At 43.0% G+C, this 26655-nt stretch overlaps 1 protein-coding gene across 5 annotated transcripts in view; it reads right to left on the bottom strand.

Annotated features, from left to right (window-relative positions):
* abcc8 (ATP-binding cassette, sub-family C (CFTR/MRP), member 8) overlaps positions 1 to 26655 on the bottom strand; it is a 44297-nt gene that overhangs the window by 8944 nt on the left and 8698 nt on the right. For 3 of the 5 annotated variants that reach the window (XM_053886029.1, XM_053886026.1, XM_053886027.1), the window contains 23 exons: positions 25049 to 25215; positions 24445 to 24687; positions 19490 to 19678; positions 18674 to 18838; positions 18447 to 18602; positions 15798 to 15932; positions 14921 to 15083; positions 14126 to 14166; positions 13492 to 13637; positions 12864 to 12978; positions 12518 to 12679; positions 11886 to 11958; positions 11695 to 11800; positions 7846 to 7878; positions 6721 to 6759; positions 6380 to 6478; positions 5045 to 5129; positions 4767 to 4847; positions 4162 to 4299; positions 3931 to 4056; positions 3728 to 3824; positions 2652 to 2899; positions 134 to 300 (listed from right to left, as the gene is read on the bottom strand). In XM_053886029.1, the coding sequence (XP_053742004.1) occupies positions 134 to 300; positions 2652 to 2899; positions 3728 to 3824; positions 3931 to 4056; positions 4162 to 4299; positions 4767 to 4847; positions 5045 to 5129; positions 6380 to 6478; positions 6721 to 6759; positions 7846 to 7878; positions 11695 to 11800; positions 11886 to 11958; positions 12518 to 12679; positions 12864 to 12978; positions 13492 to 13637; positions 14126 to 14166; positions 14921 to 15083; positions 15798 to 15932; positions 18447 to 18602; positions 18674 to 18838; positions 19490 to 19678; positions 24445 to 24687; positions 25049 to 25215 (2974 nt within the window). Of the gene's footprint in view, positions 1 to 133; positions 301 to 2651; positions 2900 to 3444; positions 3504 to 3726; positions 3825 to 3930; positions 4057 to 4161; positions 4300 to 4766; positions 4848 to 5044; positions 5130 to 6379; positions 6479 to 6720; positions 6760 to 7845; positions 7879 to 11694; positions 11801 to 11885; positions 11959 to 12517; positions 12680 to 12863; positions 12979 to 13491; positions 13638 to 14125; positions 14167 to 14920; positions 15084 to 15797; positions 15933 to 18446; positions 18603 to 18673; positions 18839 to 19489; positions 19679 to 24444; positions 24688 to 25048; positions 25216 to 26655 lie in introns of all 5 variants that reach the window. The other 2 variants (XM_053886031.1, XM_053886028.1) reach the window with 2 other exon arrangements.

Consider the following 26655-nt stretch of genomic DNA (forward strand, 5'->3'; position numbering starts at 1 on the left):
TAAAGCAGATGGGTTTTTTTTGAGTAATGGAGCGAGACAAAAGGGGCTTTTAATCACGCTTCTGCTAGGAAATGGTTTTCTCTTAGGCACACACCATGAAGCCGAGGGACACAGAAGGGACCTGGCCGCCTACCTCATGGGCGCCAGGATGATTTTGTTGAGCAGGTTGTGATGCAGCTCCTTGGCCACTTTGTGTCCGGTCCACTCCACCGCCACCGATGTGGCGAGACAGAGGACGATGCCAAGGCAACACAGCACACTGAACACGGACAGGTACCACGAGTGACTGAAGCCACAGTCCTGCAGACAGAGCAGAGGCCATCGAGTGCTTGGAGAGTTGAGTGTTGCGGTGCATCAGTCACGTTGCTTTCACTGTCATTACAGGCTCAATTAAACTCTGAGACCAGTTAAAATGAAGTGACTAATGTGCCATGATTCATGCTTTTACAGGGGAAGCGGTGCTTTCAGTCAGCAGGCTGGAGAGACTTGAGTTCAAACCTTCTGAGTCAGAGTCCCACCAGCTTCAAACGCCAACAGTTGGCTTCAAATTAAAACCATTTAAAGTTCACCAAACACTAGATCATGTTGTAGGCAGTGGATGGTGATATTACAATATCATGCCGTTCAACAATCCGTTTCTTATTGTAGAGGTTGTAAATGTCAACAATGAATCTGGACCTCAGCTTCCACACAGACCGATCACTGATGCAGTAATGCTCTGGATATTTGTGCCATCGGTTACTTTCATTCCTTCCTCATCCTGTTAGTCTGGCATCAAAGTAATAGGCAGGGGTTTGTGTGCCCTCCTCCAGCAGTCAAAGGCAGGATATATAGTGAGCAATGAGGTGCTTTAGTCAAGTCACTAGCTACTGTAAATACCAGGAAGCAAGGAGTTCTTTGCATGACTCCCACTGTAGATCAAAAGACTTGGTTTGTCATGAAAACAGACAGCTGGAGAGCCCAATACTAGAGGCAGGTAATTGCTGGTGGAAAGTCAATATATCAACATTGAAAGGTGAAAATTTAACATCGCCTCGCTGCGCTCTGCTTGACCTGACCACACAGTGGATATCAAACTGTTCTCCAGAACCACTACACCAGGGGTGGCCAACCAGTCAGAGGTTAAGAGCCACATTGTTTTACTTTGTTGCTGAAAAGAGCCACATCCTACAAATATGTAAGGCTGTACCGCTCAACCCGAACAGCTGGTCACGTGACTGAGTGTCAGTATAGTGGTTAAAGTCCCTGTGAGTCACAAGGTTGATGGTTCACGTCCAGCGTATGTCTCTTGTGCATGTATTTTTTAAATTCATACTTTTTACCGTGATCCTCCTTGAAATATTATGCGACGTAGATAGAAATGTGTGCACAATTTATTTTACTTATATATTTTTTTACATGGCTCATGCCACCAATAATATGACGCCTCGGTCTGTGGGTGTGAGCGACGCTGCAGACTGGAGCATCTCATCTTCACTTCACTGAATTACACAATGAATAACAGGTGAAACACATGCCATACGTTTAGTTTAGGGAAAGACAAAGTTTGGTGAAGAGCATGATCCATGAGCAAGGTGGGACTGAAGAGGATGGAGAAAGTCAACTTGTGGATTGGTTAGAGCAAGCTCTTGCACAGAACTGATGACTGAACAGCGAGACTGAGGACGGTTTATGGTCATGAGTGTGTGTTGTTTGACTGAAGACTGAATCTAATTTAAAAAAGGAGTCCAGTTCACACCATTCAGGCAGGAAACCCCTCTCTTATACTGCATATGCTTTAGGCCAGTGGTTACCAACTAGTGGAGCGGCTACTTCCAGGGCCATTTCCTGAGGGAAAAACAATTTGAATTTATTTTAATTACTACAATTAAGCTGTTTTGCTGCGCTAAATCACATTTTCAAAATGCAAATTTTGTTTGTTAATAAATATTAGATGCGCTTAAGTCCCATTTATTTCTGGATTTGGCTCAGAGTCTGTCATTTAGAAATGGCTTGGATTCGAGCCTCTGTTTTAGACTCTAAAGAAGAAATCCCTACTGACGTACTAGTGAAATTCTGACACCAGCAGAGCTAAAAATATATAGAGAGGAGCAGAAAAATAAAACACGATGCCCCTGGACAAGTCTCTAATCCTGGTTTACAGACACACATGAACCTATTCAGAAGCAGAGCAGCCTTACATCAGGACATAAGAAGACGACACTGATGTTCCAGGCTGACCTCCAGTGCTGAAACATTTTATGTAAATACACCTTGGGAAATCACCCAAAACGTGATAAGTGTTCTGCTTCACACGCTCTCCTGCTTAGCACGAGCCTCCTTCAGCGTGAAACTGTGCGCTCAGAGAAGCTCTTTCACTTGCCGGCATGCAGATGAGGTTGAGCTGCAGTGGCTTGAGGGTGCGTCAGCCAACGTTTGTGTTTGAGGTCATTGGAGATGAGAGTAACTGAGTACAATGAGGTCATGCTTCTAACGAACACTGGGAAACTGCGATGACATGACTATTTTTGTAGCAATAATACTCAACGTTCCACTGGTTAAATGCCTATGAGAAAGCTCCACAAGGAAGTGCTTTCCTCTTGTTGCCCTCCTCAACATAGCTCCATTCACTTGGCCAATTTTCCAGTCTTGGCTCAGCATTCAGCTCTCACCTGCACCACTGAGCAGTTGTGGTTTCTGGCATCGATCTGGGCCTTGATGACGTGTGACGTCCAATGTGCCAGCCAGTAGTCGATGGCGACCATGAGCGAGTGTTTGAGTAGCTGCGACAGCAGGAGCAGGCTCAGCAGGAGGACGCCGGCAGAGGACAGGTAGGTGCTGCAGGAGCGCCAGGGAATGGTGGCCCGCTGACGCATCACCTGCGACATGTTGTCGTCATCTTCGCTCTCCAGCGATTCCTCTGCAATCCAGAGCAGGGAAGCCATGAGATCTGCAGTTTATAGTCATCATCGAACTTGGACTCTGACATTGAAAACGTCAACATTACTGTTCATCTATAATCTTCATTTTCTCTCAAGGTAGCAGACATTTCTTACATTGAGAGAGTCGAGAACAGAGAGAAAATGAGCCACTGCATGAACAAGCACATGCTTAGTGCTGTGAAATGTGGTGCTTTTGCTGAAGCCGCTAGGACACAATATTTAGAGGCATTATAACCACCTCCTCATCCTTGAAAAAGATGTACTGTTATTTAACATGCTTGCAGCATCACACTGCATGTGGGTGTCAGTGAGCCTCAGACGTGCACGGAGCAAGATAAAGGCAGGGCAGTAATATCTCTCACATCATGCAGCAACATCTGAATAGCAAAGCAGACACAGTGGGATCAGAGGCAGGAACACTGAAGATGACACTATCCAATGACGAATGCTGCAGACACCACTGCTAATATTTGCAGAGCCATGATGCGGTCGACTCGATACTCTTCATGCTTTCTAGTCACACCTGCTCCATCGAACATGAGGGCAACACCTGGTGTCGGAGTCGTCGGACACATGCGCCCAGAGGTGTCACCAGCCCACGTGAGACGAAATAGAGCACAGATAAAGAGCAGAGCCCCGGAACTTGGACACAGTATCTCTAACACAGTTTACAGCCAATGTGAAGACTGACATACTGACAATTTATGGCAACCCCCAACTATTGAGATAGAAAGGAAGGTAGAGCCTTGAAAAATCAAAGACTGCCTTGAGTCGCTCTTCTGAATGGTTCATAGTGTTGTCCTGACCTTCCTCCTCTGCCTCGGTCCTGGCAGCCTCTCTGGAGTACATAGCTCTTCGCAAGTTCTTCCTCTCCAGGTCAGTCATACTGGCTGCAACGGTCTCCTGTAATTGAATTCATAAAACCTGCATTGATATAAAGTCACTCCTACAACCATGCGGGACTGTTATTAAAAGAGACAAACTGCTTTCAGTACACGGCATCCATCACCTTCTCGAACTCCTTATCCTGTCTGTTCATCAGAGTCTTCCACTGCTCAAAGAGATCTGGTTCTGAATTCTGGATGTCCTTCAGAGTTCCCTCGGTTTGGATGGTCCCATCTTTCATGGCGATTATCTGCATAAGCGCAGAGAGCCACAGACACAACAAATTAAACTCTCCTGAGGGAAAGTCAATGACTTTGGTCTGAAAAGAGATTAGAATGTTTACACACACACGCACCCAGTCTGCGTGCGGCAGGTACTGAAGCTTGTGTGTGACCAGCACCACGGTCCTCTTCTCCTCTCGCAGGAGCTTCAGGATGCCATCCTGCATGAGGTGGTCGCTCAGGTGGATGTCTAAGGCAGAAAATGGGTCGTCCTATGAACGATGCAGACAAACTTATTATTCCTTCCGTGCCAAGAATCATCTTTCGCTAGATGCATTAACATCACAGAAAAACCACCACATCGGAATAAGCCCAGCATGAGCTGATTCGACCAGTTCAGCTGTTGTTCCCATGTCGTCGCTCAGTTTCTAGACTGCCCGGATTTGTTAGAACACAACAACACTGCATCAGCTAGAAGGCCGGATCATTGCATACAAGTAATTCAAGTCTATTTTTCTAAAGGCAAGACAAAGAAATCAATTGCCACCTGACATTTCCTAACAAAAGCAAGTTAGTTTGGGTCTTTCATCCCTGCAGCTGAACTCAACACATGGTTGCTATTTCTGTCACGCACCACCTCTCTGGAAATACGGCTGCTCTGAATGCAGATCTTACACAGTCATTTCAAAAGAGAAGGTGATCATTGAGTGAGGGCAGTGTTTGCAGAGGTCTGACTCACTAGAAAGACCACGTGCGTCTGCTGGTACAAGGCTCTGGCCACGCTGATCCGTTGTTTCTGTCCTCCTGAAAGGATGATGCCCTGTAACACAGGAAACAAAAATGTAGAACAAGAGTTCCACGGAATTGAGTCACCCGGCAACAGCAGGGATATTCACTGCAGTAAAGGTGAGGGAATGTAATATGACAGTTCCTTAGCTCTACAAGGTCAAACCACTTCTCTGTGTGTTGCACTGCAGGAACCTTAGACTCTGGAGAGATCAAGCCCATGATACTGACCCGCTCCCCGATCTCTGTCTGGTCCCCCTGAGGGAGAATGTCGATGTCCGGCTGAAGAGAGCAGGCTTCGATGACTGCTTTGTACCTGAGTTACAGAAGGCCAAGATGAGGACAAAGATACAGGAATAAATTCTGCCTTACGTCATCACATAAAATATTTTAGATTTAAGCCTTAATAAAATAATTTGTTTCTTATTTACTGTAATTATTATGGTGTTATTTAGAGTGAAATATAGTCCGGCAAATATAAGGTTTATACACACATGAATAAGTGGTGTATTATATGTTCCCTGATCTAAAGCGTAAGTCCTGTTTCTTGTCCTTAACATCTAGCGACAGCAAATAAGGGACAGACAGAAGAAGGCCAAGAGAAATGTTGGCTGTCTGGGACATGAAAGATGTAGCTCCTCTGACGTCGACTCCACTGGAGGTAAAAATATCAGTAAGAGGGGCCGAAAAAAAACAGCTCCTCTGTTCCTTCTCTCATATCAGAAAAGCGAATGTTAAAAATTCAAGATTACTACACAGTAACTGCAGTCGTTTTGGCTTGGCAAAGAAAGTCACATTAAAATAAATTGGATTGAGAACAAAAGTTATATGACACAGACTCCTAACTATAATGTTTTAAGTGCATAAGAGACATGTCAACTGAATATAGTAACATCACTCTAACTGGCCTCTAAGTGAAGGGCCACTCTATAGCGCCTGGCATGGCTCGATGCTTTAAGGGTGTGTGCGCTGCTTCATGTTTGGCCTGAAACGCAGCTGTGTTGAAGCAGCAGACGGGTGTAAATCTGCCCTGAGTGTGACTAAACAGGGGGACGGACCGTTCAGCCAGCACGTGACTCGAGGTGTCTCAGGGTCAAAACTGACACAATCGGTATCAACATATGCAGTAAAGTCCAGCTGCCTTTGAGAGCAAAAAGGTCATCTCTGCAAATAGCTGCACTTGCTGTCACCTTTGACACGGCCTGCATGGCTGCGTTGTGAGTGCAGGTGTCAACACTGAGACTGTAAAAATATAGCCACATCTGATACACTAGACCCAGTGGCGGCACAAAACATGAGGTTCGACCTGCTTTTACTTGATTTAAAGTAATGAAAAACGCTTCACTGGACTTCACTTTCTGCTGAAGAGGATTTGAATCCATGTTACGAGCCACATTAAAACGCTGACTAAGGATCAAGCATTTGTTCACTACACATATAGAAACTATGCGAGAAGCAAACAATTCTGCGTCTGCAGGCCACAACAAAAATACACTCAGTCTTCGCCTGGGGCTTCAAAGGTGTTTGATACAAATGATAATCGAGGAAACTGACGTTCCCTCTTACCTGGGTTTGATCATGGGCATCTCGAATGTGATGTTTTCCACAAGCGTTGCATTGAGCAGCCAGGGCTTCTGCGAGGCGTAGGCGACGGCACACCGCTTCCTATTCAAGGTGTTGAATGCACAAGTTTATTAGACAAACAGCTGAGCAGCTGGGAGTTCAGACTGAGGCTTTTCTGTATTCAAGTCTGACCCAGGTGCTTTTAATATGTGAGAACATGTGAGGCTTTTAGTACTTTTAATGACCTAGTTATGCACAGTCTGTCTGTATTTGCACTGATACTAAGAGGGAGGTGTTTCCATGGAGACCAACCTGCGACTTGGTCACCTTAACTCTGAGCTCACCTGATATCGCCATCGCCTGCTGTATCTCTGTCTGAAGGGCTGCGGGGACCGAAGCAAACACAGCCATAAACCATCAAAACATTAAAGACGCCAATAGTCTGTCTAGACACCACACTCCCACATACAAAACTATATGCTGTTTATCTCAAACACCTCATCAGAAAATGGCCCTATACATGAACACATCTACACGACTATTAGCCGAAACCTTATCCCTCCTCCCAAAAACAACACCCTCGACCCCCACAACACACCCACATAAATATTTCTTCCTGCAAATTTGGCGAGACGCAGCAGCTCTCCATTAGCCCGTCTGGACTGCGACGCTTCGGATCAGCCAGTGGGAATTTGATAAGTGTCCCCGGCTGTTCTTTAATCTGGCTTCTCACATTTGTTAAACTGTTACTAGGGGACAAGGTGGGTCAATCTTCAGCTGCCTGATTTAAGAATTGCACAAATAAAGAATATTTATCTTATCTGCAGAGAGGATGAACAGCTAGTCTAGGCACAATTGCGCTCCACTAGTTGGTAGACTAGAAATTCAGAGGGGTTGTTTAGGGTGGCGCAGATGAATTCAGTTCTAGCCACTGACAAGAACCCGACTGGAAAACAAAGTAAGTGTGAGATAGCACTTTAAATGCTGTCTAGAAGAAGCATTTAAGTAGTGGCATTTAAGCATCTCAAATGTCAAGACAAAAACATATTTCAGCCAGTGTGACCCAAATCTGTGCATACAAATGTCCACGGGAGCCACTACCAACTATAGCAACGTTGCATTCCACTCTTTTATATTTGTCCTTTTTTAAAAAAGATTAATCAATAATTTAATAAATTTTGCTCCCACTTCCAAATAACCAAATGTAAATAGACAAGTGAAATATGTTCATAGGGTATTAAGGCTGTATGTCGACAGCAATAACACAATGAACAAGTGAATTAAAAACAAGAGCAAACAAACAAACCTGTACATAGTTTTCACAGTACAGAGGTTTAATGGTTTACAGTTGCACATGTACAGGTCAAACCTTCGACTTTAAGCAGTTTTATTTGGAACATAATACATGTGCCTGTCATGTGGGTGAGTGTAATGTGCACATGGGTTATTTTTTCACTTGGACTGCTCACCTTTCATCCCCTTCAGACTCCAGTTTTGGAAAGCTGCAAACAGCAAAGGGACAAAATTTTAGATAAGGAAAAATCAGTTGCATTCACACAGTCAAGAGTGGATAAATCCAGTGAGTTACGATAGCTCAAAAAAAAAAGGAAATGTAAACAAGGTTTTGTGGTTGACGTCTCTCTGGGTGTATTTTTGGACAGCACAAGTCGACATGTCTTCAGCACGGTGAGGGATCAAGTGTGAGAACTACATGATCACGCAGCTAATTTGCAGCAGTATTCTTCAACGTGTTTAGAATGGCAGCAGTGAGCTGCAGCTGTTAGGAAATGACAACGCTGGCAACATTTAAAGGGCATTAATCACTAACAATTTTTCAGATCAGAATTCTCAGTTGCTATATGCTCTGGTTTTTTCAAACTTACTCACATGAATGAGACATTCAGTGGATTCAATTGTGCAGATGGAGTTTTCTAGTTTTCCTACTCCTCTGTGGGTTTGATGACTTTTGAATTTTTCACACAGGGACTGAAGCCCATAACTCATGACGGAGCAACAGCACGACATGTTAGGTCTGCAGCAGTAAACAACAATGACACGAAAATGTGTTTGGATCCTGTGACTCAAGGCTTCGAGGACAGCAACGACTGAATGGTGAAAAAACAGCAACAACAAGTCTCAACAAAGTCTCCCTAAAGAGCAAGAAAACAAAGCGTAACCCACAGTTTCTGCAAGCTGCTGTTGTGTAGCTGCTGGAACCGAGCCCAGCCCGATACATAATTCAACACATGCCACTGTATGTTTGCCAACAAATGTAAGAAAAGCACTCATCTGGAACAAACACAAAGATCATACAGAAAGACAAATAAATCTTCTAATATATTTCTGCACTTGGATAAAAAGCAATTTTTATAGCTGAAATTTAGCTCCTGCCTTATGATAAAAGCTCATGGTTCTGAAGTTTTTTTCTCATTATTTTTTTTTTTAACCAAACCAAAACCATTTTATTATTCAGGTATGTGAGGAGGTTGGTTTATACAAACCCATGAGATTAAGTTTTCCTCTACAATATTTGAATTTAATACACCCACTACGTCAATTTTGTGACATACATCCAGGAGTCATACATTAAAAAATCCCACAAAAAACACCCACAAAACAGCAAAACCTGGCTTTTAACGAGAACATTCTGCCATCACATTTTAGAACTTTTTTTTTTTTTTTAAACAGAACTGTTGACATATGTCAGAGAGTCCACTCCAGCAGGTGGTACCATTCATGTGTTCCAGTTTAAAGACTCTGAACCCGAGAGTCATGCGAGACATCCGCACTGCTCAACCTTTACACGACATATATCAAGATTCACATATTCATCAACTTTAATGAGCGAGAAATATCAGCGAGCCTGAGCAACGTGCCGTATTTAGACCAAATGAGTGTGAGGACGCTGCTGTGGGGAGCAGCTGAGTGGCGTTATTGGACGCAATACGGGCTGTTTGGGTCAGTACACACGTCATTCACCAAGAGGAGGTGCTGGCCCTCCATGACCTGTAACACTATCCACTCCCAGAGCAGCACTTCAAATGCCTGGTCATGTCACGGGACCATTTTAGTCGCTGGCAACCGTGCATTGAGGAATGCGGTCGTACAGTACTCGGTCTACACATAGTAAACTGGTCAACTGTTTCATATTCATATAATTCCATACTAGTATTAATATAAATAAATATGACTTAGTCAAGAGTTTTACTGAAGTTGGTCTGTCTGCAGCAAGTGACATCAAACAGGAAAAGAAAAAGATCATCATCATTTTTTCACAAGTCGTACAGTCATTGACTTCAACACAAGAAGTAAGGTGAGACAACTGGAAAGAACAGTCCAACCAGGCGAAGTTGCAGCATTTTCTTTCGCATTTTATAGATAAATGAGAATGGAAATGAGTGCAAAAGCACTGGATGACCCCTGGAGGGATGGATGTCGACAAGGTTGGAAAGCTCTGCTTAAAAATACAGAGCTACTATCTAGGGCACCGCTGCCAGATACAACACCTCCTGCACGCTAAGCTGCTCAGAATGAAACACAGCACAATAAAAACAACGGCACCCGGACACTATAAACCCACAGCCAACGACAAAGTGGCAACTATTTGGCAAGTGAGAGAGTGTAACAAAATATCAGAGCAATTCTCTGTGTTGACAAAGTGAAGCTGACAACAGATGTGACATGCGGGGAAGTATTTGAAACGATTCTCCACAGCTATTCGGAAACACTTAAATCCCAAATATAGTAGAGAGATCTGATGTAAGTATTTGTTCAGTAAAACACACAAAATATAAAAAATATTTGTTACATCAACACAAAACAATTGAAATAACCTACAAAAGTGAGTGAATACCACTAAGTTAGAAAGTAGTCCATGTCCTCTGGGGGGTTAAGCAGACACCTGTCTGTCTGGTGATGGACAGACAGACAACCAAATGGAATGATATTAGTTTCTCACTTCTCTGGTGCCTCAGCCAGAACTGACTGGCCTGGTAAGAGAAGTGAAAGTCCAGTAAGAATGTGTGATGACTGTGTGACTGTGGGTGTGAGATGATCCAGAAATGTCAGCAAGAAGAGGATACTAGTACACTAGTATCTAGTATTTAACATCACACTGGTCTCAATTCTCAGCTCAGTAAAATTAAACATTTATCATGACTTTCTCCATCGATTTTCAGTCGCAGGTGCATAAATCAGAGACTCCACTCAAATATGTAAAAATGAAGCTATAAATATCTGCTGTGTGTATCTGTAAAATCCCAACCTTTTACTGCTCCACCGTGGTGAATGGGCTTTTCTCTGGCAGGATTTAATAGCAATCACATTACCACACGAGGGACGCAGAATTTATCTTCAGGCCAAAGCTCATAAATAAAAGCAACCATCCACCATCAATGGCTGAGAAATGACTGGTAGCTTTTAAGTCAAATGGCTGACAGTGGCGAAGCAAGTGCACCATGATATTGACCCGAGCAACCGTATTCCCTGGAAAGCAATTCACATCATATTAATCTTTGACCTCAGGGCTGAACGCCATTTGTTGGAGTGTATATATTAACATCAGGTCTCACCTCTGGGCGCATGTTTGAATTAGATTGCTTTCAAATTGAACAGATATGGTTGATCCACTGTGAGCCAGTGAGGAATTATGGCGCTGCTATAAACTGCTCAGATGAATAAGCAGTGTTTTGGTGGAGTTAAACCAGAAACTAAGAGCATCTCCATGGCAAAACAAAATCAGCAAATATGTATGCATCACTGGATAAAGGTTTGGATCCATAGGTTGTTTATAACTGTTAACTTGGCACAACCCAAATGAAGAGAGGCTTCAGTAAGATTTCAACCTGCAGGAAGCAATATGAGTCTGTGGCTTAGTTTAGCCTTTTATTACACAGTGGTTTGAAAGATAAAAAAAAACAAAACCATCAGACTGTTCTAAATGAAGTGTTGAGAAGAAAATGGTTAGCTGCCACATGCCGGTGCCACACCATTAATATCAATGATAAAATAAAAGGGTTTCACTTTAGATTAAAAGCCATATATTACAGTAAATAAATCTCTTATTCATATTTGCATTAGAAACCTATTAGCCTTGATAAAGTACTGACTTCCTGTAAAGTCTGACTATGTTTTGCCCTGGAATGGTCACTGAACGTTGAGTCTAAACAACATCATAATTACTGGTTATTAACAGTAAATAAGCGATGAATCCTCTTAATAATAGTTAAATACATGTTCCCCAGACCAATAAAACATAGGAAAGATTGGATGAAATTCGACTCAAATGTATATATTGTGAGAGAATTTTTTTGACCGACCTGTTCCAGGCGACTGCTCCGGATATTCTCTGCATCTCACCCAGAGCTGCCAGCAGCAGGGAGGATTTTCCACATCCAACTTGGCCGACAATCATTGTCAGTTTACCTGAAGGAGGTGGTGAAGGTGATGCCCATTTAAATGGAAACGAATAAGGATAAGGATGAGTATAGCACATATAAAAAAAGCTCACCAAAAGGAATTCTGATGTCCACGTTGGAGAGTGTTGGTGGTCCGTCTGTCCATGTGAAATAGCCACTCGTGATCTGAGGAAACACCACAGAAGCCTTTTGTATGAAAACAAAACAAGCTGTATTGGTGAAAGGTTTATCACAATGGTTTACAGGAGCCATTGTCAGGTGCATACGGGACGACAGAGTGGAGGAGTATCGGAGACTGGTCAGGGACTTTGCTGCATGGTGCCGCACCAACCACCTACAGCTCAACACCTCTAAAACGAAGGAGCTGGTTATTGACTTTGGGAGGTCCAGACCAAGACCGCGACCAGTCCTGTTAGAGGGAGCTGAGGTGGAGGCTGCGGCTGGACAATAAACTGGACTGGACAACACACACCAGCCACCTGTATAGGAAGACACAGAGCAGGATGTACTTCCTGAGGAGACTGCGGTCCTTCAACATCTGCAGTAAACTGCTGCAGATGTTTTACCAGTCTGTGGTTGCCATCGTGCTCCATGACATGATAGCAAAACTAAGGAAAATTAAACTCTGGCCAATCTAGGCGAGAGATACGTATATTTGCAGTGTACTAATGCCATAAGGTAAACCTTGCTCATTGTGGATGTAACACTGAGAAGTATTTCTCACTTTGATACAGATGTCTTGATCAAGAATTTGGGAGGGCCCCTCTTCTTCATGGTCTCCCCGCGAGCTGTAGTTGTTCCAGTCGTCCCTCGGAGGGCGCTTCCTGTTCACCACCTTCAAGGGCTGGCGGTGCGAGGACGATGAAGGGAGAGGTTTAGAAGACGACTGGACAGGGTTGTTCAGTGAGCACACAGGACAAGGAGGTGAGAATGGTTCCACAGACACATGGAAGATGGAGTCACATGACAGCAACATGAAAAGCAAAATGAGACGCACCAGAAAAAGACAGGATTTTCCCTGGCAAAACTCGGGGGAACGTGAATGCGAGTCAGCACGCCGAAGCACTCACCACAGCTTGGTACCTATTTTGGTTGTGATTGCTGGAGCCCGAGGTCAATAGGGCTTTCGGTTCCTGCTCGTCTCCGATCTCATCGCTGGAGAAAAACTCGCTGAGCTTTTGCACACTGCAGGTAAACGGAGCGTGCAGGTCAAAATGAAAGACACCAAGGAGGACACACAAATATCTAGCTCACAACATACAGCTCATTATGATCAAATAAATCTTTATCCCATCCACAAAGCAGCAGACGGTTTCGGAAGTGCGAATGATTTGAAGTGACGCGTCGGGAAATACAGCCTTCATCTGACTGGATTTGCACTAATGGGCGGATTACATTACACGATATTTGACTGTCTTCAGGGTTTAAAACTGAACGACAGGTAATGATGGATGAGGGACCGAAGCCAGCAGAGCATAATCGGAAGTCTTTTGTCTGGTTATTCTGCTCAACACATCTCTTTATCCTCCTCTATAGTTTTAGTGATTGACAGGCCACAAGCGAGGAGCCTTGAATTTGAAGGACAATATCAGGTTGAAGCCAGCAGCGAAACTCCACATTGCTTTTCAAAGCAGATGCCTGCTGCAATTTCACATTTAATATTAGGACTCTAGAAGAAGGAGCGACTTCTTTTCTCACCTGACAAGGGCTTTGACTGTAGAGCGCACCACGCTGGAGAGCAAAAACAGAGGTGTGACCAGTATGTGAAACAGTGACAGAGAGGCGAAGGCCACTGCCGGGGACAGGTCTGCGTCCTCCGAGATGTGGACGTGGACCACAAACGTCTGGGGAAAGAAAGAGAGGAAAGGTTCACTTCTGCATTCATCGCTCTCTGCGCACCTTGCCGTGAGGAATTTGCAATGAGACGTTCAATAACATGAATTGTTATGAGTCGACTCTGGAAAAGTCTGGCACTCAAAACTATCCAATGAGAAAGGACACCTGATCCCACTCTGACGCAGGAAGAGTTTTCAAATTCTTAAAGCAGAAGCTAAAATTAACTCCACATACATGACCGCTGTGATCACTCTGACTGGGCTGATTTGTCAACACACCTCTTAACAGCCACACAGGACAGGTCTATTTATATGAATGAGACGTGCTGAGGTCTGTCACTGTGCTTCCCACGTCTCACCTTATCTTCTGCTCACTCTATCATTTCTGTTTCACCGTTTACAGAGGGGAGTTGCATGAGAGAGAGCACAACAATTTTTAAAAGATTCTGTCACAAGACAGCGTTGGAGTCAACAACAAGACACATCATTCCACTCACCGTCAACACAGCTGCGATGGGAATAGCTGCATTCATGAAAACTGAAAAGAAAAAAAAACACACACAGCAGGCTGTGAGCCATTGGCAGGAAGTGGGGAAAACAAATTAGAAATGAACTGATTCAGACATGTAACATTTACTTTTCATCAATTAAATGTATATAGAAGCCTAAAAAATTCCCAGGCCAAAGCAAGCAGCAGGAAGTCTCAATAGTTCTGTGAGTAAAAGAGCCATGAGAAACAGCACGGATGCAAAATGCTTGTTTTAAAGTTGCCATCGTAGGAGAATCCACTCAAAGTAGAAGTTTAGTTTTGAATGCGGAGAAACACAGCAGCCCATAAAAATGAATGGCCACCAACAGTATCTTCAAACTAGATGTAACATTCTTTTAGTCAGCGACCAGACGATCGATCTAGAAAATGATTTACAGTTCCCATTGGATTCAGTCATGAATGATGGCTTGGACTGAAAGTCTAATGTATGGAATAGACTTTCCAGCCATTCAACTGTCAAGGAGAAAACTGCAACACTTTTCTTTCTCAGTTATTGATTCCACACCATGACACCTAAGTCAATAATATTCCAAGTCAACTTTCAGAAGACGTGTACAGTTGTCTTTCCACAAACAAAAGAGTCGAATGAACAAAAAGCATCGGTGAGCAATGCATTCACATATATCTTCAAAGTCAGTTGTGAATAGAGATTCAGCCCGAAAGATCCGACAGTAAGTGTGAATGGAATCGCACATGGTGATTTCTTGTCTTTATGAAATCGCAAACGTCAACAGTTTCTTACTGGATATGGACGTGTACAGAGCAAATGCCTGCAGGCTGGTCAGCTCTTTGTCCCGGGTCTCTTCCACACTGTCACAAAAGATGCGCTCCCATGCGTACAGCTTCAGCAGCTTGATGCCCCGCAGCAGCTCATTGGTCTTTTTCAAACGCTCACTGGAGTATTCCTGAAAGTGGACACAGGAGGGACCGCACTGTCGGAATAATGCAGCGTGGACGCGCGACAATGTGACAGTGGAAGAGCATTTCTATTTATTAAACAGGAGCGCAAGGAAGATGCTGTTGCTCTAACATTTTATTAGAGTTTAATTCCCACAAGGATGAGCCTGCATTGCAATGATTCTACTAGTGGCAACAATACAGACTTACAGAACATACTGAGTGCCAATAATAAAATCCATGGGAGGAGGTTTCTGCCTCTCGCTTTATCCTGTACGTCAGCCCTTATTTTGGTAAGTGAGCAAGAGTCAATTGTGTGCAAATGATACTTCATAACCAATTCATCTTTGTAATGACCTGCTGCTGTAAAGCGCTAAGCAAACTGAAGAGTCGGTTTAGAGAGAGCCTCATGTCTGTGCCTCCAGGCAAGGGATTAGACATGCAGCGAACAAATATAGTGGCAATAAATAAAAAATAATGATGCTTCCACCAGCTAGTGCATCATTTCATAGGGAGGCGGGGTGGACATTGTTCTACCACTGCGGCGACTGTTTTAGCAGAAGTAGAATTCAGGGATTACTGTGTAATCCTAAAAAAGATGCAATAAATATGAAAAACATCGACAACAAAAATCACAACATATCAAAATTCCTGTTTCTAGAGCTGACATGAAAGTATAATGAAGGTGTTGTTTATCAAAACGTAGGTTGCATGACACTTACCAGAGTGCTTTTTTGAGTTTGGGACAATTTTGTGGCCACAAAATATTGGACTGGTGCTAACACAGCGATTACGGTCGCTCCGATCAAGGCACTGACTCCCAGGAGGTAGTAGAGCAGGATCACACCCACAATTATCTGAGATAAAACAGTAGAGAGGACAACATCAAGATCAATATACAAATGAATCCACGACTCGATGTGGGCGTGATCATTTATTAAAGAGCACCTTTGCTATTGTCCACATCACTCCACCAAAACAAGAATCTGCATACTGCATATGGACCTGAATGTGGTTGAATAACATCTCAGTGAAAGAAGAAGTAAGTAGGAAAAGGAAATAAATATAAAATATATATATTTTATATAAATATAAAAAAGGATGTTTTTAACAGGTTTGCTTTGGCATGAGTGGTGGCTGTGTTGCTTGGCTTTGGGACAACTAGCATGGATCCACCTGAAGATCTGAGGGTCCCACTTGGCTTGTATTGGGCCAGCATTTCTACCATGCAATCGGAGCCCAGGCCGAGACCGCCTTTAAAAGTTATAAATACAACCACAACGTTGTTTTTTGAGAGCGTGAAGCTAGCATCTAAAATTCCATGATCAACGCTGGCAGCAGCTGTGCTGAGATTTAGAAGAATAAAACTGAAGCTTTCATCACTGTCAAAGCCCCATTTCAGCACCTTATTACTAAAATACTAAATGGATTTGCACCTCAACAACCCCTTCATTATGGAACTTTCCACTTTGCTCAGCAACAGGTCATTCTGACACGTCTCATAATACGCACTGCAGTAACCACGCTACATTAAAGGCATGAAGAATACACTGTATGTTGTGGCATACGTTATCATAAACAACACATTGTCTAGATGGAAGAAAAAAAAGAAACGTCAGTCGGTCCCTACATTTGAAAAGAACATTAAAATGAATATCAGCAACAGTCCTCCTCCGCCACATAAGGCCCAAAATAGGCGAGTCACCTGTCATTGGCTAGTATCCAGCCAGGTACAGTGGCAGGACTCTGTCTGAAATCCCCAGAAAACGTACATGAACAGATGGAGATGGATGTAACATTACACAGTCCCTCAGCCTCGCCTCCATCTGTAACAGGTTAATGTGTTCGGCCAGAGTCGGGGAGCAGAAATGATTTTCACGTCACCTACAGTACAACGACTCCATTACAAGTCATCGAGTCTGCTTCCATATTAGCTCTGGATCATGTGAGGACTATGACGCCATTTGTCACATGAATCTATTCTAGTTTTAATCGTATGTTACTGCAAGAGCAAAATGAAAGAAGTAAAGAGCAAATGAATCATTGGACCATTGTTCAACCCCAATAGAACTACAAAAAAACAATCTATATTTAAAGCTATACACTATATATGTATATTTATCGAGCTGATTTCCTCTGCAGCCCCTCATGCTGATCTGTCAGAATTTACAATGAGCCACACAGAAACACTTGTGAAAAAAAGGTGTCATCGGACACTTCAATTGTGCCAATTAAATTCACAACAGAACCCTATCAATATGCAAATTCTTATTAAGTATATCGTCCTCATTTATCAAAATATCCATTTAGTGAAATGAATGAGAACAAGAGGATTATGAAAAGCTGCTTGGAGATTCATTGGGAGATTTGCAGTCCAAATAGCTCTCAAATGTAACTGATCCTTTTCTTTTCTGGAGAGACAATGATCACTGAAACATGTACACAACACTTCACTCGTGTGTAGTTGGCTAAAGACAGAGATATGAGGTTTTTGGCTGACAGATAAGAAGAGAGGTAGAATGTCCATTCAGCTCAGACAGCAGAGAGGAAGCAGGAGCTTGCGCATCCAAACTTAGACCAGTCTTCTCTGTATTTTCAGTTACTGCCACTGCACTGAAATACTATGGGCACTTACTCAGCAACTCCATTCCTGCATGAAAATCATTTTATTTCTGACGCTCTGGCAGCACCTCAAGCTCTGTTTGCATTAATGCTGTGGAAATGTAATACAAAGACATTGAGTGGTCATGGTGGTTGGAAAACGTTCCTGGGCTTCAGTACCAGCTGAAGTGTCTGTACTACGCCATGTTAACTAAAGTCTCTGACAAACCCAGCCCCTGTTACCAGTGAGTTTTCACAGTAATGGCTTTGGCATTTGAAGCTGACAGCAATATGGGAAGCCGCAGTAAATAACAAATGAAGCCAACAGATTCTGCCCTTGTCTGATGGATTATGTTTTTATTCCACATGGATTGTTTTGACCTATTTGACAGTGAGCAAGGTTCAATATCGGGACACAGAAGAAAAGTGCAATTTATTTTCAGAAGTTTGATTCCAAATGGAGTTGCCGAAACTTTTCACTTTTAATCTATAGCCTTATTTTGTACTTTTATTTGTCCTGTGATTGATGCTTGATATTCATTATTATTTATGATTAATCATTAAGGATTTTCAGTTATTGTGAGAGGATGACAGACACAGCCAAGGTCACAGGTCTCAACAATATCCGTCTCTGTAACAACAACATCAGTGTTTCCATTTACTGAGACGCCTCCAAGAACACAAGGTACCAAATAAAGTAATGATAATGAAGTAATAAAACATGAGTGAAGCCATGAAATGAAGCTCCAGATCAACACCCAGGTTCTTACCTGGACTGGCATGGCCCACAGATTCGGACACAGGAAGAAAAACCACATGAGCTGATTGGTATCTATGGCAACCAGATTGCAGATTTGAGCAACAGTGAGCTCCCCCATGGACATGTTGGAGGTGCACAGCCGCATTATCTTGTTGTAGATTTTGGTCTGCGGAGAAGGACACAATGTACAAATGGTAAATAACTGGGCTTCATCGAAGAGCCTCAGCCGTAGCACACCTGGATGGCCCCACGCAGGTTGATGCCCGTTTCGATCGCCACATAGTAAGACGCCTGGAGGAAGGTCCTTTGCAGAAGCAGGGCCAGGAAGAGAAGCACAGCCAGCACATATGCGTTCTCCAGAAACTCCTTGGATGAAATGAAATTGATCCCCAGCAATCTCATCTGGGGAGAAGATATTGACCTGTTTCTTTTCCTTATTATGAGCAGACATGGAAGAAGAATCCAACACAGTGACTGGACGGCTTTGGTAAGTTTCATTTAATCTTAACAAAAAAATGTTTATCTTTATTGGAGTTCTGTCGTTCCAATGAATCTGTCATTTAAAAAGGGTGTGCCAAGAAATAATTTAAATTCATATATCATTTAACAAATACAACCTCTTGTGTAATCCAGGGTGCAACTCTTTGACTTTCAAACAAACAATTCACGAGTTATTCCTGCCCTTTGATAACACTCTGTGCCCTCTGTGAAATTCAAGAATGGGCGACAGCTACTGCAGCACTAAGTCTCATACATATTTGAAGAGGCTCGAATTAGAACAGGTGAATTAGAAGGGCATGAAGGGATTAAGAATGTCGCTTTATATAATACATATCACACATATCTGTCAGTCAAACGTAGGAGACACTCAGCTATAGCTGTTCAACTCTGGTTATGTGACCATAGTGTCTTTATCTGGAGAACTATTTAAATGTCTCTCATAACAAGACATGTTAAAACAGTTCCACATCCTCCTTGGCAATATTTCTATATCTCCCCGGCAGACTAAATCAGATGGTGGTAGGAGAAAGACCAAATGAAAGTCCTATTCACCGGTTGCTGTATTGTGCGGTTGTCCTTGCTGATATGGTGAACGATGCCAGAGATGCAGAGTGGACCAGCAAAGCCCAGCAGGTCAGCCATGAAGCGGAATGTGATGCTTAGAATAAGAGGTCGACCAAACGCTTTCCTCAAAGCCTCCCAGATCCACTTAGGACCCTGTGTCGCCGTGCCTGGAGGCTTCTGGGGAAAGAGCCAGAAATGAGGGGGGGATAAAGTTATTATGTGGTAATGGTTACATTGACGGAGCAGCTGAGAAACATCAGAAATGTAGCATGATGTGGGTCTAACAGGTGCAAGTGGAGGATTTTCTGTGGAGTTAGCATGTTTCTCTAGACAGCAACGAAGGAAGCATCTGATTTCTACACCTTTATAGCAGTATAGGAACCAAGATATATACAGTGGTATCTCGGTTTTCGAACGTCTCGAACTTCGTACAAATTGGAGTCCGAGCATAACTCGAGACTTTTTTTGCTTCCAATTTTGAACGAAAATCCAGAACACACCCGAAAAAAAACGTGCACGGACTGATCAGCTGACCCACGACGTGCTTTGTTATTGAGTATAACGCAGCCTCTGTATGCAGACGTGTCCCATTAGCTACATTCACTGACTGTTTTTTCTTCATATTGAGGTGTAAAACCTTTCCTGTCTCCACACTGGACCGTGGTAGAGTGTCACAGGGGAGGTGCTCGCTCTCCACACCTCCAGAGCGCTCACTCCAGGGTTTGATGTCCTGTTGTGGGCTGGAGCTGGGACAGGGATGAGGCGAGTCTGGGACAGAGCGTGACTTGGTTTATGACTTTGTCACAGCCAAACTGCACAGAAGCGCACATTCAGAGCTGGACACGCACCGGGCACCTCTTCACTTCTGGAGAGACCTCACTCACTCGGCAACCCCTCCCACATGCAGCGGCCACACACATAGAGGAACAGCGCACCTGCAGCAGACACTCTACATTCACTCCTACAAAAGACTCTTTTAAGGCTTGGAACGCATTATTTCTTTTTCCATTCATTGTAATGGGAAAAATCGATTCAGATTTCGAACAAATCGTCTGGAACGGATTGTGGTCGAGAACTGAGGTACCACTGTAATTGGACATTAGCTGAAAGATAACTATAAATAATTATCTTTTAAAGTCTGAGCCCAGCTTCATTTCATATTATAATCAGACACAGTAAAACTGTGTCATTTCCTGAGGCCATTTTACACTTCTTTGTAGCTGCTACTGCAAACTACATCAGAGGGGAAACATCCAGAAGCAGGGCAACAAACCAGGGCCATTTATAGCCTGTATTTAGAGGCCCTTATGAAGTCAGTGTGAAACTTGAAAAATGAATCATCAATAAATATTTCTTGACGTTCAAAGAGTGAATCAGTCAAATCAGTCAGTTTGTCATTCCCCATAGCAATGAACATTTACATACGGTGTTTAAACACATAAATTAAAACATTTTTTTCATAGTTTTACCCCCAAACTTTGTATATATATATATAAAGAGAGAGAGAGAGAGAGAGAGAGAGAGAGAGAGAGAGCTATTGAACAAGCCCAACAGTGGTTTGTAAAAAAAACTTGCACGACATAGATGCTTCTGAGCTATAACTGCTTTAAACATTTTGCTATCTGTAAGCAGACACAACACTGCATCAGACAGTAAAGCCAAATGCCTGGGTGTTAAGTCACAGTGCTGTTTCATGATGAACACAACACAAGATTCTCATCTTGGGGGGTGGGGTCAACTTTGTAAATCTTTTGTATTGAGCCAGTGTTATTGATGTTATTGATATTTTCCTCCCTGTGATTCTCACCTGGCTGATGATGAACCCTCAGCTGGAATGTCAATACACCACAGCCTGTCATGATCAGTTTTGCAGATTAGTTCACTGGCTTCGAGGCAAGTACGCATCAATTCCTCTCTGAAGCAGAGCTGGCACAACAACAGAATCTCAAACTAGGTTGACCTACTGTATTAGAAGCAGCTTTCAGGGGAGAGGAACGTAATTGGTTGGACATAAAAGCTGAATCGTAACTCCGCGTCTCAGAAAGAAATCATAAATTTAGGTCAAATCGACGACTTCCTGCTCGCTGCCACGGCTGCACCACGGGATACAGTGATGAATGGGGAGTTTCACACTCAAGCGCTCGGGTCAGTCGATGCGGAAAACCTCATGATGCAGATGCAGCGGGACACAGTGAGAACACAAGACGTGAAGACATTTTCTGGTGAGGTCAAACTAAAATACATGCAGATAAAGACATCAGTTGAAAAGGCCAAAAAACGGATGACTTCAAAGTGCACTCGACAATCCCAGTGTGTGTACGTGTGTGTGCGCGCTCCTCTCCGTGTCACACTGTGAGACGTGACTCTAATCATGTGCCTCCATCTTTCCGTTGGAGCTGACGCCGAACCCATTTCACTTCACTTCACAAACAAACACAGAACAGCACACGAGTACCTTGCACTCACACAAGGAAAAGAGAAGGGTCTGAGGATCTATTCTCACACACCCTTCATGAAATCAACTTCCCATGAAGAGCAGCGAGCACAACCCAGCGGGGTCGGGATGTCACATCGTTCACAGTAGAATGAGAATGACCCTCTTCCTCTGTGTCCCTCCCTCCTCCACCTCTCCAGTGGGGTCCTTCTTTCATCCCGCTCTGCTCCTCGAAGGAAGTCTGATTGCGTCTACACCGGACACACACGCCCCAGTGACGGATCTCCGTGACCTTTCAAACACTGGAAAACAATGACCCCCTGACATGTTCCCAATTGAATGACACATGTACAGCTTAGGATTTCAGCAAAAAGACTGGTCAAATGTGGATGGTTCACTACCTTTTTTATGACTTCATATTGATTTAAACATGTTCCCGCAAGTGCTGCAGCTGCACTTAAATAAAACAGTAAAACTTGTATTGACCGCTGAGGACATCAAGAGTGTTTGACGTCAATTTATTCCAACAGTTGTGATCCCAGAACTGCTTTTCCAACCCACTTATTATTGTTATTTTCCTTCTGTTATCTGGGGCATCGACTCATCTTAATCCACGCCTTCAAGGTGCTGGATGAGAAACAGCGGAATCTGAATCTCCTGAGGTTGTAGCTCCGTATTTATCCAACTTAGTTGTGCACAAATGATCAATGGCTAACTTGTCACACTGCCGCAGTTAGAGTTTATCGGTCCCAGTTGAACCAGAGCTGAGTCATGTTCCTCAGCTGCAGTCAAGTAAACGTTCTGAAACTTCCCACTTATCTAGTTGACGTGTGACTGACAGCAGTCAACAACAGTGTAAATATATAACACATTGCTCCAGGGAGGGGTGGATTGATGCTGTGGTCCAGGAATCTGTAAGATATCTCACATGCCTTTCACTCTCCGTCACACTTACATAATAATGTTGAATGCTTTTTCAGTGTTAAGGACAAATGAGGTGGGAAGATGAAATAAAAAGGCTTACAAATATTATCACAGTATGATGAATATTCCACAAATACATTGGGTGTTAAAGTTTGAATCATTTTACTTTAAAACGGACAACGCAAGGTACATTGTCTTTTCCTAAGACGGATAGTTTCTCAGCCAGCACGGAGAATTATCGCATTAAAAACCTCTCTACAATGTTGACCTTAACCGTTCTTCACTGCAACCTTGTGTAAACTGAATAAAGGTAGCTTGTGATCTCTCTGTAGATCAGGCAGCTCATGAGACACTAAAAGAAATAAACTGTAGATGGCACGTTCAGTAGATGCTGTTTACTTCTCATACCTTGTTTAAAACTGTGTTAAGCTCCATTTTAAGTGGCAACTGCTCGGTCCTAAAAAAAGATGATACCAACATAGCAACAGTATGAATTTATGTAAGCATGACATCTGTATCCAGATGCTGCGTCCAGTGAAGATTCACGGTTCTGTGTTGCTCAAGGACTGCATAACAACAGAGGAGATTGATTGCTCTCCACTGAAGGAGACATGAGGTCAACGTAAGGTTCGGAGTATGATAATGAACACTCCAGTAGACCACACAGAGTCTCCTGCAGATTTTACAGTAGAATGAAGTCACTGGACAGTGAAGAGTTCCAATACCATTCTAAAGCTACAGGGTAATAACTTCCCTCAATGATAAGAAACAATGCCCATCTACGTCAGTGCAACATGATGTTATGAAAGCATTGTGGCTACTAGTGGTGGGTCGATAAGGTATCGCGAAACAGTGATACAGGGATGACGAAACAATTTTCAGAGGCCACTAGATGCCACACTTGGTTTAGAAATTATGTGAGGTTTCAATGAATTGAAGTCCAAACATTTTAGAACAGACAGCGCCATCTGGTGGCTTCTGAATATCAGAACACTGTTTCATGAAACCGCTTCAACACTGTCTTATGAAATCTCATCGTCCTATCACTGGTGGTTACACATCAGCCCTGACGAACAACATCTTCACAACGTAACAATAAAAGCAATAACTTTATAGAATCTACTGAACTACTGAAGTTCAGAAGGCACTCATGGTGGGGGTTCCAAGGAACAGGGGCTATTTCAACTGGAGTATTTTGGTTTGACGATGAACACCACAAGGCAGGGAACCACAAGCTGTCGTTAAAACAGTGGCATATTTCCATGCAGGAACAGACTTTCCCCCAGTTATCCCCATGCACGCTTCAGCCACTGGCCTTGTGCCTGACAAAGCTGATACAATTCATCCAGCAGCAGCACTGGTGCAAGATAAAACAGAGCAATTCTTCTGACTTTCATCACTTAACTTGAAAGATCTTAAAGTAGACTGAAAACATTAACACTGACCCTGTGAAGTTTCAAAACAATTGGAGGATATTGCGTATTTTGACAAATAAAAGTCCATTGAACTTGCGCTACTCCCCGGGTCGCACACAGAAGGCTCTCCACTTCTCAGTTGTAAAAGACAAAAAAAACCCAACACCCACCTTTTGGTCTTCAAAGGCCTTGCGTAGCTTAATGTAGTTTGTGAGAGCTCTCATCGCGATTGGTAATTTCCCAATGACTTTGAGGTCAATCGGTCGTCGGTGAGCGGCGGTTATGAATGTGTTCATCCACCAGTAAGTAGCTTTGGACAACAGGTTGACAAATGGCTGCAGAAAACGAACGCCCAGGTCCTGGAGGTCCTCTGGAGGCTTCACTTCTGTGGGATTGGCGAAACACATGTAGCGCTGTGAAAAAGGAGGCGGAAAACAGGTCAGACCTAAAATGTGCAAAAGAAAATGTATTGAATTATGATTCTTGTATCAGAATTCACCTCAATTTTAGCACTATTGCTGACAAGCAATTACGGTTTTAAATATTTCTATTTTACATTCTTTATTTAGCATGAATTATATTAGTAATTTCAAAACAAAAACATTCAGTCTGTCACTTATTTTGGTGTATTGATGAAGAAGTGGATGACCATCAAAATTTACAACAGCATAAAGACAGCGAGGAGATTCAAAATAAACCGAGGTGGCAACATAAACCAGTGAACAACGGCATATCAGCAGACACACCGCGCCTCATATGCATGTCAGCACTCACCCTGCCCAGGATGACATTAATCTCCACAGCCAGCAGCAGGCCATAGAGCAGCACCAGGAGTCCAGTGATGCAGTAGCGCAGCTGCCGCAGGCCAATGCCATGTTCGGTGTATTTGGCAAACTTGATAGTCTTCATGATGAAGGCCAGGACCCAGTAGATCAGAAGGGCTGAGGGAATTGATCAATGGAACAGCCACAGTTTCATGTTAGAAATGTGTTTTCTTTATTCTATTCATGCGGTAGTTCATATCCTGAGGCAATGAAGAGGCAAGGTTTTGTCACCTGCACCAAAGAGCTTATGTTTTCCATGGTGTTGGTTTGTCCGTGTTCAAAATCATAGTCATGAGCAGATTTGGATGACATTTTCAGGAAATATGTGAAATCGAACAAGAGACAAATGACTTTATTTCAGGAGTGACCCGGATCACTGTCTGGATGCAGGAATTATTTAAAGGATTCTTTAACATTGTGAGATTGTGTTGGGGGTGGACTGAAGCTGGAGGTTTGCTTCTTAGTTTAACATAGATTTGGTTTTGACACCTGTGTGAATGTCAATGTGACAGTGCCTTTAAACTCTCTGTTCCACATAAGAGATGAGACGTGAAACTACTTCAAAATTGCTTGGCTCTTTAATGTTTTTTTTCCCTTTGAAGGAATTATGACCAGTTTGCTTCCAAAACAGCTAAATCTTTGACGCAGTTTTCTGGGCTAGTCACATGTAACAGCATTAGCTGGCATGTTGCATAATATTGACTCGTCTTCAGCTGCATATATTCTGACCATTTCTGTGTATTTTCATGATCATGTCTTAGTTTCTTTTTTTTTTTTCAATTTTCTATACAGCTGTTTTACAAATTGTAAGTTGTTTGTCGTGTAAGATATATTACGAATGTGAACCACACACACATTTGGAGTTCTTCACTTATGATTTTATTGTGTACAAAATGCATGTTTTTGTGAATTAAATCCTGAAGAACTGTTTATTAAAATAAGTCTTGTCATACACAACCACCACGGAAAGCATTTTATCTCAGTTACATCTCTGTAAACTCCCTGTTCTAGGTTGCTGTAAACGTACTATTTATCATTATTATGATATATCGCAGCTGAAAACATTTCACTCTCTTTCTTCTGTGATTCAGTCTTCCCCTCTTTTGAATGGTCACCTCTCACTTATAATGCTGCCAGCAGCGCTCAAGGTCAATATATAATCCAGCGAACAGTACGTCCATGACTTCTTCTTTAAAAGGAGGCTAGTAGAGCAGTACATAATGTACGAAGGCCAAAGATTCCGCCGGTCAACAGGTACAAATCCAATCGGGAGTCAGTGAGGTGTGAAGGACCAAAACCCATATTTTAGGACCCCACAGGACGTCTGGGCGTCTGACACTGCCTCCTTAATCCTAGTCCCCCAACAGAGCACACTTACATTCAGATGCTCAGCTCTGATCCCTGAGTCATGACCAAAACCTTCCGAAGCAAGATTTTCAGTCAGGCTTTGGTTCGGTGCCAGACGCATCCAAACTACCATTAGCTGCAGCTCACATTTCCTCCTGTGACCTCAATACTAATTATGTAATCTTTATTCAGCCAGTACTTTCATTAGAA

This window comes from Synchiropus splendidus, chromosome 14 (genome assembly GCF_027744825.2).
Source record: "Synchiropus splendidus isolate RoL2022-P1 chromosome 14, RoL_Sspl_1.0, whole genome shotgun sequence".
NCBI lineage: Eukaryota > Metazoa > Chordata > Actinopteri > Syngnathiformes > Callionymidae > Synchiropus > Synchiropus splendidus.